Here is a 15332-nt window from a genome sequence, read left to right as displayed (position 1 = left end):
GGCCGTTGACTCCAAGATGGTGGTTAAACGCGCTTCAAAATTAATTCTCCATTCACTGCACACTACCACATTAGTTTACTGTATAATAAGCTATCGATATTACACTTTAAACAATATTAATAAGCAAAAAACAAAGTAATTAATCACGATGCTAACTATCAAGATGACGCTCGAACCGGAAGTCCATACACATAATGTATGACCTTACGTTTTTCTGACATGGTTATTTTTACGTTACGTCAGGGGTGCGAAACTCCTAGCTTCGGGCAAAGGTAAACTCCGTTCGGCCAGGCGCATTGCTCCGAGCAATTATTATAGGCTTAACACACCATCGCACCGCACCAAGGTCATTGTGCGACGCACTCATAAGTAAGAGCGAGAAAGAGATATCGCTTTCTTGCTCTTACTTATGGGTGCGTCGCACAATGACCTTGGTGCGGTGCGATAGTGTGGTACGACCATTAGGGTTGGCACAACTTGACGCCCCTTTGCGTGCACGACCACAGATAAAATAATGACCTGAATTTTGACAATCCTAAATAGCCGAAAGAGATAGTGCCATATATTAGAAAGGGACATCATGATTCAACCCTGAACCGCTGTCAAACTTCGGTTTTGTAGGAAGTTTCCTCGTTTCCTTTCTGTACGGTAGTACTATTATTTATTCTGTGGTTACGTATACACTATACATTTGACGTTCCCCTTCCCCGCAAAAATCGGTAGACTGTTTTGTACAGAAAATTATAGACCTAAGCGTCTCCGTTTGGTTATATCCTCTAAAGCGAGGTTTAGACTATTAAGAACTTGCATGCAATTTACTTTACATTGCCGACTACTAAAGTAAACTGCATTCAAAAGTTTGGACAGATACCGCAATGTAATGAAAATTGCATGCAAGTTCTTGCTAGTCTAAACCTCGCTTAAGAAGCCTGATACCAACTACGAAACATTTTTTTAAGTTACTCGATTTCAAATCGATTGCGAGAAAAACATTCGATACAATGGCAACATTGATAACTGTCAAATTATCAACTAATAAAAAAAAAATTGGTTGTAGATACCTAGATACGGATGACGGAAACGTTTGCCGTGTATTTTTTGTTATTTAAGCAGGATTACTTGTTTATTGACGCGTTATATCTAAGTTTCGACGCTAATATAACGTTTCTCTATAAATAACAGTTTTATTTCTCGGTTCCGTGCTGTGAATATGTGGTAAAACCGTCAAAATGAGGCGAGGTCATTCTGGCATCGGTGGATGGCGGAATGAAAATCCAAGACATTTTTGGCCTCGCGGAGGCGGTGTGCCTCGGCATGGACCTCCTCAACTATACCCTCTACTAGACCTACCCACCAAGTAAGTCAAAATAAACGCTCAGCAGTAAATAATTGGATTGCATCATATTGCGCGCCTAAAACGTGCCCCCGTGTTTTTTTATTTACTTACGTTTTTCTACCTACATCTTATCGTAATAAAATACTAGCTAATCTTCTAGCTAGTAATTAATTTGAAATTATAGACGTGTAATTTTTTTTGTTTAAAGATATGGAGGGCCAAGAATGAACAGAGGAGGACAACATTACAATCCTCACATGGGACCAAACCATAGAATGCGGGGAGTTGACCGTCGATCATTTGGACCGCACGATAATCGGCCTCGATTTCCAGGGCCCTCTGACCGGTATAACTATCTAGCACCCCATTTAAGAAATGATGACACCAGTGATAATTACAAAAATTTACTGAGTTACTGTGAGAGCAGAAAAAATGACCAGAGCCACATTAATAGTATGGGTGACGTAGACCACAGGCAAACCTTTAATTCGCCTCTTACTCAAAAACCCTATGGCCCACGTCCTATTTCACCTTGGGCTAACCCTCCAACCGAAGATAGGAGGCCTAGTTACGATGACAGAGGTCACAGACGACCAAGCCAATACCATGACAATGTGGATGGGAATATTATTCCCAATTTTACAAGCCATAGACCACCTTCATCTGACCATTACGGAACAAATGTAGCATCGGCTATAGACAACTCGAATTCATTCAGCCGCTCTGTTGATGACACTGTAGATATTGTCAGAAAAAGGCTATTAAATCGGAATGAATCTCATAACAATACGGATCCCGATCCTCCTGATCAGAACCCGAGCACAGACTCCGAGGCAGCGTCAACAACCTTATACCAAAGTCAACCACAGACACCTCCAACCAGAAAGAGGATACAGAGACAAAGACAGAACACTCAGTCTAATTGTGATAAAATTAAAAACAAAATTGTTCACCAGTTGTTCAAAATGGACAAGAAAAAACTTAATAAGTTGATGGACAATCCAAATTCATCTTCTAAGTTTGAATATGCCATTAGCAGTCTCATAACAGAGTCTCAAAACAGCTTGGACAGACATTTGAGGTCTGTTGCAGAGAAGTCCCTATGTAGCTCAAGTACAGAGTTTATACATGATGACAACAACACTATTTATGAAGATACATTTTTGAAACAAATGCAGTGTATCCTAGAACCTCAAGATACAGTTCTGCTTGAAGATATCAAGCCGCTGGTAATGGCAGAGTTAAACAAAGTTCTGCAATTAGACGAATTTGATCAGAGATTTGAAAGAGGTGACGAAGAGCCTAATTACTACCCATTGGAAGAATTTACTATCGATACAGACTATCCTAATAACTATGCATATGATAATACAGATTTCAGTAATGATGTACTGCCAAACTACCCCGAAGAAGAAAACCACTCTTACTACGAAGACAGGCATTTTTCACCAACCAATTTTCCTGAGCAAGACACTCCAGAAAGTCCAAGAGGGCATGAGCAAAATGAGCAGTATAACTATGACCAGACTGCTAAATTATTTGAAAGAAGAGATGCTAGAAAGAGTTGTGACTACAGTCAGCTCAAGAAGGAAAGTGCTGAAAGTCGCAACCAAATGAGACGCAGCATTGATGAGGAACGGAATAGGTTTAATGATGCAAGACGTAAGCTAGTGACTCCACCACCAGTGTTTAATGCAAATGTAGAGCAGCTCTCTGAAGAAGAAGATCCTTTTGCAGACTTAGACAAGCAGTATCATGTTGCTGTTGACCACAATTTTATTGAAGCCGAATTGGACAAACAATACATGGCTGCTAATGAAAAAAACCTTGTGAAGAATGATAATGATACTAAAATAGAACTAAAAAGCTCTGTTAAAGATATTTCACCAAATAAACCTATCATAAAGGAAGTTTTGCTTAGCCCAGAAATAGATCCAGCTTCTATAAAAAAGGAAATTGATAACCAGTTACTGAATATTGCTAAATCTCCCTTAAAATTATCTTCTTCCACTAATAAAGCTCGGAGGAGTCATAGAAAGAGTCATTCAAAAAGCGAAAAGAAAAAAGATGACAGTGATGTGACCATTCATGACACTTGTCAAGGCAAAGATGATTATCAAGAATTGAATACTGAGAATATAAAGCACGAATACAATCCAGAGGTTACAGACAGCCAAGAAAGTGTAAAGTCAGAAAACTCAAATACAGTCAAGTCTACTATTGCACCAAATTCTCGAAAAAGATCCATTGATCAAAAGCCTTCTCATCGAAAAGAAAAGCGCAAAAAGAGTGACGTCAGTCCTGAAGCCAATAAACAGATATTAAATAAAAATATTATCATAAATGTAAATGATTGTGCATCAAAGTCCACAGAAAAGAAATGTGATGCGGGTAAGTCCATATTCAATTTATTTTTCTCTAAGGACGAAAGTGGAAAAGAGTTACCAAAAGAGGGCAAAACTGTTGAATCCAGTGATAAAGCTTATTCAGATAAATATGTTAAGAGGAAAGAAACACCAAACAAGAAAGATACTGGAGATAAGAGGAAACGTTCCTCAAACAGTCATTCCATTGTTAGCCCTATAGAGACCAATAATAGTTCTAGTGAAGCACAACCCAAAACGGATAGTAAGAATAAGCTTAAGACAATAGATATGTTTCTGACTCATCCAGTGAAAGTATCCAATGTGCACCAGGCATGTAGAAATACGGCACAAGCACCAGCTTCTAAAAAAGAAGATAATATTGACAAAAATACACCACAATCTACCAAGGTGATCAAACGCAGTGTGGGGACACAAATGATTCATAAATCACGTAATAAAGAAACACAGACAGCTTTGTCCAAAACTTCTGTATCGAGACTATGTCAAACAGAAGTAAAAAAATTGGCAACAAGAGCTATTCAAACAGATCCTGTTGTTATCGAAAAGTCGCATATTAAATCCAGTGACACGTTTGAAAGGATGAAAGAAATTGATCTCGAAATACAAGTATTACTACAAGAGAAGTTTAAACTGTACAATTCTATTGAGACAAAAGAATCAAGTTCTAATGCTATGCAGAATTTGGGTATGACTGTCTTAAATGTTACTCCTAATGAAGATAGTAAGGATGATGATACTATTGATAATGGCTTATCAGAAGACTCCATAGTGGATAATTTTACCAGTATTCCAGTGGAGGAATTGGAACAAATTGCACTTGAGAGTGTGGAAGAGATACCTATTGAATCCCCTAAAAAGACTAAACGAAGTAAACGTCGTGCAGTGTTAGAGAGGCAACGGAAAAGCTCCCAAAGTCCTACTGTTTGCAATAAAAGCAATAGGAAATCAGCTGCTCCCAACATATCATTAATAGAGCAGATTATTACCGATGACCGACCATTAGAAGATATCATATCCCTTGACGATTTTGAAAATCCAAGGGAAGCCCCAGTCACAAAGAAAAGCAAATCTAAAAAGGCACAAAAATCTAAAGCTAAAAAACAACCAGCAAAGAAAACTAAATCTATCAAACCTGCTGTCAGTCTCTCTGATGTCATATTAAAAGAATGTCAAGTAGTTTTAACTAGAGAGGATTTCAGCAAGTACCTTTCTAGTTCTAAGAAATCAGTTGAACCACCTAAAGACCCTGTTATAGTTAATGTGGAAGTAAATGAACCTCAACCTCGAAAAGTAGTAACAGAAGTGCCAGATGTAGTAGAACAGACAGTTGATCCTACTGACATGTTAGACATGTTAGATGTATCAGAAGATATAGTTATCGGGGACAATTGTGAAGTTAAGTCAGGAGAGAAGGAGACAGAGAGAGTATCGATAGGTGATGATATAATTGTGGACAACAGTCAGTCGTCGTCAGATGATGTGGTGGTAGTAGAGGGGCAATGTGAGGATGAGTGTAAGATGTTCGACTATTCGTCAGATGAGGCCCTGAAGCGGGAATCTATCACGGTCACTGGAAATGCTGATGCTGTACTGGCTATAGAGGTATGTTTATTGAATAAACGTCTGTATTTTGAAGTCTACCGCCCAGATCTGGGGGCCTAGTCAGGATGTGAATCATTGATAGAAAACGCCAATCGATACTTAAATAATATATGGAAATAGTGACGTGACTTTTGTTAGCATCTGTCATCCCAATACATTTTTTTTTCTTCGTTTGCTGTTTGTCAATGTACAATTGTTATCTTGCCTAGGTCCTAGGTGGCGATGGCGTCGCTATAATGCGCCATTTGCCAATATTACCTTTTTATAAACACTATTATTTATTGCCGAATTTACTTGACGAGGATAGTGGACCGCTTCCCCTTAAACGTAGTCCTCATTTTCGTCTCTAGATAAAGACATTATAGAAAAAAAATTATACAATTTATTGTCTACTTCCCATAGCTATGCCCCTTCTCTAGACTTATATCATAACCTTATCATTACCTTTACTTTTTGTACAATACAATAGGTAATCACGGCCCATATCCCGGTCACCCATATAAGTCTAGTGAAACTCACCGTGAATCATTCAAAAGTTTGACTTTTTTAGTTTTTTTTTTTTAAGAAAGCTTTAAAGTTTCTAATCTTTTCAGGCCATAGACAACAACTTCGTAGCAGCATGCCTAGACGGCAATGTGTACCATTTCAACAGCGACGGTCAACTATTGACCACATTACGAGGGTCAAACTTGGCGGTGACCTGTCTCATCATCGTCAAGGAGAAGTATGGGACCACTGTGTACACCGGCTCTCTGGACTCGAGAATACGATACTATGATTTAGAGGTGAGTTCATTAAATACTAGTACCTCTATGAGCTGTAGACCTCGCAATTAGCTTAAATCACTATCTTCCTTGCGTTGCAGCGTTGTCCCGGCTTTTTGCCACTATTAATTTTTGCTTTTTGAACCTAACATTCGCTTGGCAACTTATCCCAAGAATTGGCAGTCACTAGTTCTTACCAAAGATCGATATAGCTCCGTAATAGATGGATACAGTCTAAGGAAAAAACGTGCCTCGAAAATCAAGAAAATTTGATTCTCGATCAGATGGCGCCACTACCTTTGGCATACTTTCGAATAGATGATGGTTTCGTTTGTTATTTAACAATTTTAACGCATATCAGTGAAAGAACATGGGTCAAAATTATATAAAAATAATTAATGTAACTTTTTTTTGTATGTATGTATGTAAACACTTTATTGTACATAAGACAGATTACAAACACAATAAAAGAACATAAATATATACAATGTACAAAGGCGGACTTATCCCTATAAGGGATCTCTTCCAGTCAACCTTTGAGCAATTGAGAATGAAACAATAAACAGATCAAGATAGACAAACGAACACTATGAACAGAAAGTAAATTATGGTTCAATTATTACAAACGTAAATAATTAAAACCTGTAATCTAGAATATAAAATAAACATATATATACAATACATATCCATATAAACACAAATATATACCCATAAATACATATATATACATATATATATATATATATTATCACAACTAAATAAATAATCTTAGTACTCAACTAAGTACAACACAAGTCATCAGAAAGCCACAACTTATGTAATTTTCCCTTGAGTGATGCTACCGACTGGGACTGTCTAAGGGATAATGGCAACTTATTTTGTTATTTTTATTTTTAGTTTTAATTGTGTGTTGATAGATGGCAGTGAATTTACTGTGGCTACAAAATTTACTATGACAGTGTCGCTCTATCCTATTATATCCTCTTTGTTTTTACGAAAACGGCTGCCATCTGACCTTACAACCCATAAGGTATAGGCCATAGGCCTTTCATTATCATTAGTCCGGTTTCCTCACGATGTTTTCCTTCACCGAAAAGCGATTGGCAAATATCAAAAGGTTATTGTTACACAGCAAGATTGTGAGTTATAGAAACATATTTATTGTATATCTTTTTGTTACAAAGTTGTTGTTGTTGTTGTGTTGTTTGTGTGTGTGTTGTGTTGTGTGTTTGTGTATCGCGGTAACCGAAGACAATATTTTTGTTACAAGTTATGTCCGCTTAGCGGGTGTGGGTAAAATTACATATGTCTTAAAGATCTAGTAATTTAATCTATGTGTATATTTTAAATATTAGGTTATGGAGGAATTCAGAATTCATTCATAACAAAGGAGCCCTAGGAGGAATTGTCCGCTTGCTGACGCGTTAACCCTCCTTAGCTTATCTATATATGGTACTTCCCCGATTCTTGTGCCCTTGTGCTGAGCAACATTGGGTTGAATTGACCGTATGTATGTAAGATTGTGAGATTTATATGTCATGCAAGCCCGCGGTATCGAATAGCCGACCGCGGAATCAGCGGATATTGACACCAGTATTTTTTTTTATTCTCGTGAGTCTAAATGTATATTAAAATGTACATATTCATTGCAATTTAATTTGTACCTTTTGATGAAACAAATAGAGTAGCATTTCTTTTGTTTCACTGCGTTGTAAAACAAACGAAATTCGTTCCAATTTACTTATAGAACAAGGTTCAAATTAAAAATTGAAAAACTTTATATATGGTGGTTCTTACGAGGTTATATATTGATGCAACTAAACATTCCATTCCGAAGCATTGCAAATTGCTGAGCCTTTGTAAAATCTTGTATCATTTGAATGCATGCGATTTATTTATGTGAACTCGGCAGAAAGGCGAATTGTTTAAAATTGTTTACATTTTGACATAAGTACATTTACATTTTATAATTTGTTTATATAGTCAGGCTAAGCTAACTCTGCACCGTGTTTGATAGCACAAGAGTGTGCAAGTGTTATTTGAAACTTTATAATTTTATAGAAATTGACGTCTATGATAACACTTCCACGCTCTGTGCTATCTAACATGGTGCACAGTGCTTCACTATAGGCCATAGGAATAAAATTTATTTTTAGTGTTTTGCGATAATAGAAACACATTAGAGTACCGGCAACCGGGGTGAATAGGGATGGCTGGGGTTAATAGGGACAAAACTTAAAATGTGATTTATCTAGCAATTTCTCAAAAAATATAATAATATAATATTGTATCATTCGACTGAAAATAATTAGTAGATTTTGTACGATACAATTTGTGTGGATATTTTTAGCAGGTAAATCACATTTTAAGTTTTGTCGCTATTCACCCCAGCCATCCCAATTTACCCCGGTTGACGGTATGCATTATAAATTATTGAAAATCGCCAAAAATATGTGACCTATAATGGAAAATAATTATCTCAATATAACTGCACCTAGTTTGGTGAATGGGATTTTAACTGATTATTGTTTGTGGCGGAACGACACGTTATTTTTATTATTATTTCATTTTATTTATTATAATCAAATGTTAAAAATTACAATTTAACAAAGCTCCACAAAACTGTAATTAGTTTGACTGTGGAGTCAAGTATCAATCTCTTTTTACACTAATGTCTATAATTAGGTATTACGTTATATTAGTACTTAAGTACTGGACTTTTCGTTTTTCTATAAAAAAAAAAATGCAGTTACGATTTTTAATTATTTTTTTCAGACTGGGTTGGAAAAGGGTCCCGAATGCAACGTGCTGAGCCCCATCCAGACCATGGACCGCGCTTGGGACACCGTGTACGTGGGCACCAGGACGGGTTTCGTCACGCAGTATGAATGCAAGGTATGCAGAAATAGATTAGACCTTAGTAGTCTCCAGTTGGGTCTCCAGTGGTCTCCAGCGTTGTGTTCTGAGAACAGCGACACATTATATGGAGAGATGGCAGCACTGTCTAGAAAACAAAGATAACATAAGAAATATTAAGCACTAAAAAGTTGCTTAGTATACATATTAGTATTTAATGGAATATAGAAAATTGCGCTAAAAGGCCTTCACTCAGCCTGATGTAAGTTTTAATTAAAGACTCCCGTGAGACTCGAACATATTTAAAATGGGTTACTCGTGTATAATTAAGTCGATTAAACGCTCGACATGTTTCTATCCAATTTTCGAGGATCTTCTTCACGGAGCACCGACTGCACGCCTTTACTGGTCAAGCGTGCGACGTGTACTGCGTCCAAAGCCCGCATCGGTAGGATAATTTGTAAGTGTCCTAAAACTGTTTTCTCATTTCAGAACAACATGCTAATACCGCGGAGTACGATGAAATTCTCGGAGCAGTCTATTCTGGCCCTTCGCGCGCTGAAGGAGGGTCCTCGGAAGGTAAGATTGTAGATATATTCGGCTCGCAATGAAATAATAAATAATAATATGGCCCATTTTATTAAATTGTGAAACGGGAATTAATCGCGTATTTAAGTTTAAAGTTTTAAGAAAACTTAAATACATGATTAAGTCCCGTTTTACAATTTAATAATGTGTAGAAATCGTGAAATTTTAAATCAGTGTATTGCCTATTTTTATACGGTAGTTGGATTACCACCGAATAACGAGTAAATAATAATAAATAAATATGTACCTATTAAATCACATTTAGAAACGGGTCTATCGCGAATTTATTTACCGACGTTTCGACACAGATTTCACTGGTCGTGGTCGCGGCTAACTGACGTCCCAGCAAAATGTCAAAACAGAGATTTGTGTGACTACCCCACGAAAAGTGCATTTAAAGTTCGAGGTAGACATCACATTTTCAAACCACCCACTACACATAAAAGTTAATTATTGTCAATAGTCCGACACACAACACTCACAACATCCGCGCACACATCCGAAGATAGATCCCTCGGCTTTAACTTCTGGATCACTGGTCCCCAAGTTGCCGATAAGTTAAAACCATCTTCCCTATTAAAATTTCTGGGGTGCTTCTTGATTTCAATCGCTTCTCGCACAACTCGAGGATAATAATCGCGGACTTGTTTACTTGGCGATTTTTTACTGCCGCTATGTGTTCTTTCACTCTCTCTTGCACACTTCGTTTGGTTTGACCAATGTACACACTTCCGCAACTACATTCTATTTTGTAAACGCCCGGATTTTGGTACGGAATGACATATTTTGGACTGCGTAAAAGATCTGCTACTTTGAATAACGGCTTGTATACAGCCTTGATGGACCCGTTTCTAAATGTGATTTAATATGTGTTTAAACCGCGAAAGTTTTAAATGTTAAATATGTACCTATTTGGAATAGCCTAACTAGGTTAAGGCGGTTCCCTGAGCCAGAAGGCGAAAGATCTCCTTATATGATCATGTTTTTCTAAGAGGCGTTGATATTCGTAGACGTGGAAAAAATATATGTAGTTCTTGACTATATTATCTTTAACAACATAGCTTCCGATACACGAATTATGACACTTCGCTCGATACAATTAATTCCCAAAGTAACCTCTAACTCGGACTTTTAATCCTACTTTACTCGGTTATTTATTATGTGATACTATAAACAAAAAAAGAAGAAAAAACAATCTTAACGTAAATAGTAATTTCATAGCTTTAGAATTTCGATATTGTAAGGTAACGTTTTTAAAATAATTAAAACCGACAAAATTCGATCAAAATTGACACTTGGCGCATATGTTCTTTCCCGTTCTTTCTTGCGAAATGTGACAAAGACAGCGGCAAACCGATGGAACGGCCTTAAGGTTCCGAGATTAAAATTTTAAATTTGCAAGTGCGCCACGGACTGAAAAATATTGGGAACCCCTGGTTTATACAATACCACAGAATAAATAATATGACAACACAGTGTTTCACTCAAGGGCCTGACACTCTGTGATAGAGAAAGATAGTCTTATTGCGATTCCTACAAGAGGAAAGAAAAAATAGTGCCATGCTTTGTCCTTATCACCGACCGGGTGGCATCATAGGTAAGAGGCGATGGCGAAATACAGAAATTTATAAGAGTTAAAAAGAAAAAATCCTATGCTGCCCAAATTTTATATATGAATATTCTTTCTCTTACCCCCGGTCGCTGTGGCGCGTACTATGTCTATGGTTTCACTAGATCACTTTGTCCTTTATTATTACACAAGTGAAGTCTGAGGGCTAAACAAAATATACATATTCTTTTTTCTTTTAGGTGTTGTTAGTAGCAGCGCGGTCCGAAAACGTGACAATCAAGGACGCCCAAACCGGGCTTTTAATGCGGACCCTAGAGGGTCCGCGCATGACGGTCTACACGCTCGTGTTCGAGGAGGGCAAGGTCTACTGCGGGACCTCCAGCCACCAGATACACGTGTTCGATTATAATGTGAGTATAGAGTGTTTTGCGATAATAGAAACACATTAAGAGAGTACCGTCAACCGGGGTGAATAGGGATGGTAGGGGTAAATAGAGACAAAACTTAAAATATCATTTACCTGACAATTTCTTAAAAAATACCCACACAAATAGTATCATTCGATTGTATGTAGATTTTGTATGATACAATTTGTGTCAGTAGTTATTAAGAAACTGTCAGGTAAATAACATTTTAAGTTTTGTTCCTATTCACCCCGGTTGATAGTACTTCTTCTTCTTTTAAGAAATAGCAATGTCTAAGGCAGCTATCACATTGGATGCGTTTCGCACGTCACTCCGTTGTGCGAGCGGGATTTTACGAATACGCGCATAGCGTTGTCTTCCTCACACGTCGGAGCGACATGCGAATCGCATCCAGTGTGATAACCGCCTAAAGTGTACTCGTAGAGCGTGATGTTATATACAGGGTGGCAAAAAAATAAGTGCATTCCCGTTGCCTGGGAGGTTTTGGGATTATACTGAACAACTTTTTCTATGGGACCAACCATGAAATCGAGAATTTTTTTTTTACCCTCCCATAGAAAATGGACCAGCCAAAATGTATGAAACAGTCAAATTTTCTTTTCGCGATTTCGGAGTTGGTCCCATAGTAAAAGTTGCTCAATATGATCCCAAAACCTCCCTGGCAACGGGAATGCACTTATTTTTTAGCTACCGTTTATGTATTGTTTACGTGCAACCTTGAAAAGCGCATTGTGGTTGGTATGGTGGATGGAGGACGGGGTAGTGGACATCCACCAACCCGCTGGGTGGACACTAAAGAAGACCTGCCAGGGATCTATCTACACATGCAGGCGCCTGTCATTAGGAAGGCGGAAAATCGTGCAGAATGGAAAGCCTTGGTGCACAAAATAACGACTTCATGTGGTCGCGACCCTCAGTCATGAGGAATCGAGGAAGAAGAGAGACATGCACTTGGCGTTGATGACACTTTATTACTTCATTGACGTGGTGGTGAAAAGGTTACAGAATGTTTAAACGCGTAATTGTGAGTGTTGTAATCAAAACAATCATTACTATCATTAAAAAGGTGTTATTTAATGTTTCAATATGTTTTTTATAATTTAAATTTCTTAAAAATTGTATTTATTCAGGTAAGAAACATAAAATAGTAAATAAAGTAGTACATAGAAAGTCCATCCATAGTTCGTGATCAGCAGCGCAGGCTTCGTCAAGTGGACACAAAAGCAAATCAGCTACATGCTTCGTCATCTACTTACAAATGATGTAATCCGCAAGAGGCTTTGTCAATCTTAATCACTAAATTAAACCAGACTATGGTGCCACCCCGGACCGTAGCCGGCCCAAATGTCCCCATGACAACAAGAGCGTTGTTCCTTTAAACTGCCAAGGAGATCTGTTGGACCAGGTACGTTCCGGAGCGAGGATCGCAACCCCTATCTCTCAGTCGCCGACCCAATTCCCTCACGAACTCCTTAGCCCCCAAAGTTCCTGCAGTCTCCACCGCAACTGGTATAAAATAATTTAAATTGTTTATAGGTAGCGAAGCGCATATAGGCAAATACCCTATAATGCTATAGGGTATTTGAATGTATTTAAAATAAATTATTTTACACCATGCATGAAATAAATCACCAGAAGATTAATAGAGAAACGTAGACAGCAGTTATTTTTGGACACAATTTCTATTTTAAAACCCGTATAAAACTATAAAGAGTAGGTAATTTGATCGTTACGTCACATGCTAGTGTTTCATATAAATTCTATAGTAGCAAAATCGTTTTGACAGTTCGAAAAAAGAAATTGATTTGACTGGTAGTCAAATACCCTAGTGTATATAGCGATAGGACCGTGATGCGTTCTTGCTTTATTTCACTTGAACTATATGCGCGCAGCTACAACTGTTGTTATAATTTGCAGAGCGGCTCCCACTGCGGCACGCACGAGGGCGGCAAGGGCGCCGTGTGCCTGCGTGCTACAGGGGGACTTCTGTTCGCGGGCTGCTACGACGGCTGCGTGTACGTGTACCGCGAGGGCGGCGCGCGGCCCCTCGCGCAGCTACGCGGCCCGGGGCTCATGCTGCTGTCGCTCGCCGTCGTCGGCACTAAGGTGAGCAGACACGTGTAGCACACACGCGGCCGCTACAAGTGCTACGACTTAACACGAGTGCGCCGCTACAGTACCCCGCTCGTACAGTGGCATTGGCCGCTGGCATCATGGGCGGGACAGCTATGTACGAAATTATTCGCGCTTAGCGTCCTTACTTTAGCTTGGTACTGCTAAAAGAACGATAATTCTGTAATGACTCCTCTACACTATCGGCGATGATAGACGGGCCCATGACTGGCGGGCACGATATATAGACTACTAAATTTGATATTTGAAAATAAAGATATTTGATATTTGAAATAGATAAGATAAGATCGCCTATCATCGCCAATGATCGCCTGCGACCCGCGAGTTGTCGGTTTTTTAGGCACGCATCAAAGGGAATCGCCGTGTGGTTCCGTTGACAGACTTCTACAGGCGATCGTGTGGATGCTTGCACGATGTTCTTGCCGATGATACAATCAACGATCATCGCCGATTGTGTAGAGGAGGCATAATATTTTGTGATGTTATGATGTAATTTTTTTTTTGTTGCAGATCATTGCCGGATACAAGGACAGGAGTTTGTACATATGGAAGATTCCACTTAGCATACTAAAAGAAATGATTTTGTAAATTCTATCGTCTACCATACTTAGTGTTGTAGATGTTTTGCACTGTTTTAACCCGTCGAGCGGCAAAGAAATATTCTAAATTTTCGCGCCGTGCGGCGCGCAGCCGCCAGGGGGCGTGTTTTCCATATTAAAAATGGCGGCCCGCCGCACGCGCAGTTGTCAGAGTACGTCCCATTCGAAGTAGCTTGCCGCCCTAAGGGTTCTGTGTGTTAGGTTATTTTAGTTACGGGATAATGTATTTACTTTACTAGATCGTAATGTTTTAATTAAAGTTTAATTAAAATGTTAATTGGTTCTAATGTATTTGTTTTATTTATAAGAGGACTAATATTAAAAATCTGCTATTAATTTTGTCTTATTTTTAAGCCATTTTCCAAAGGAATAGTGAGAGTTCTTATTTAATAAAGCAATTTAGAGTTTGTCTATTCCCAAATAGCATATACCTAAGTCTATGCTCCTATTTGGGAATAGACAAACTAAGTCTTCCAAGATAAGTCTGCAGCGATTTTAATAGCCCAGACTGTGCAATTGTTATTTTAAACTTCGAACTTCTTGTGTTATTCATACGTCAAATACTTGCAGTCTATGCTGTCCAAATCGTTGCAGAGTTATCTTGGTCTAACTCTAGAAGGAGTCACGGGTCATAACCTGATGCACCCTACAGTTTACAAATAACTAATAAGGACAAAACAATATTTAGAAGTGATCTCCCTCGTGTCCCACATATCCTTGTGAGATCCACTACACAAAATTTTCCTATTTTTTTGGGATGAATTTTGTTTGTGAAAGCAATGAAACAAAAGAAATCCTATTATTTAGGTATTGAAAGGTTCTAACAAACTCAATCCTGGATTTCTTCTCCAGGTTTTCCTTTATAATCCCTTATAACCTAAATAATTTGATTAACCTCTCGTGCCTGGATTATTTTTTTCTAAAAGTTTCCTCATACGCGGAATCGCGGATACGAGGGCATAATCACAGATTATATAATACTATAGCATAATGAAATTAATGAACAATTGAAAATCCCAAAAACGTGAAAAGCACGTTATAGAAAGAGACGTATAATATAAATCACTTTCTT

The 15332-nt window shown here is 38.2% G+C and overlaps 1 protein-coding gene across 1 annotated transcript; it reads left to right on the top strand.

Moving 5' to 3' along the window:
* The first annotated feature begins 1066 nt into the window (after positions 1-1066).
* LOC134748212 (uncharacterized) lies at positions 1067-14596 on the top strand. The gene is made up of 8 exons (XM_063682927.1): positions 1067-1357; positions 1545-5325; positions 5919-6110; positions 8865-8984; positions 9438-9524; positions 11343-11513; positions 13446-13634; positions 14172-14596. The coding sequence occupies exons 1-8, from the start codon at positions 1230-1232 to the stop codon at positions 14247-14249; spliced, it is 4746 nt and encodes a 1581-aa protein (XP_063538997.1). The 5' UTR covers positions 1067-1229; the 3' UTR covers positions 14250-14596.
* Positions 14597-15332: the final 736 nt, after the last annotated feature.

Source organism: Cydia strobilella, chromosome 16 (genome assembly GCF_947568885.1).
Source record: "Cydia strobilella chromosome 16, ilCydStro3.1, whole genome shotgun sequence".
Taxonomy (NCBI): Eukaryota; Metazoa; Arthropoda; class Insecta; order Lepidoptera; family Tortricidae; genus Cydia; species Cydia strobilella.
This window is presented reverse-complemented; position numbering and strand designations above follow the sequence as displayed.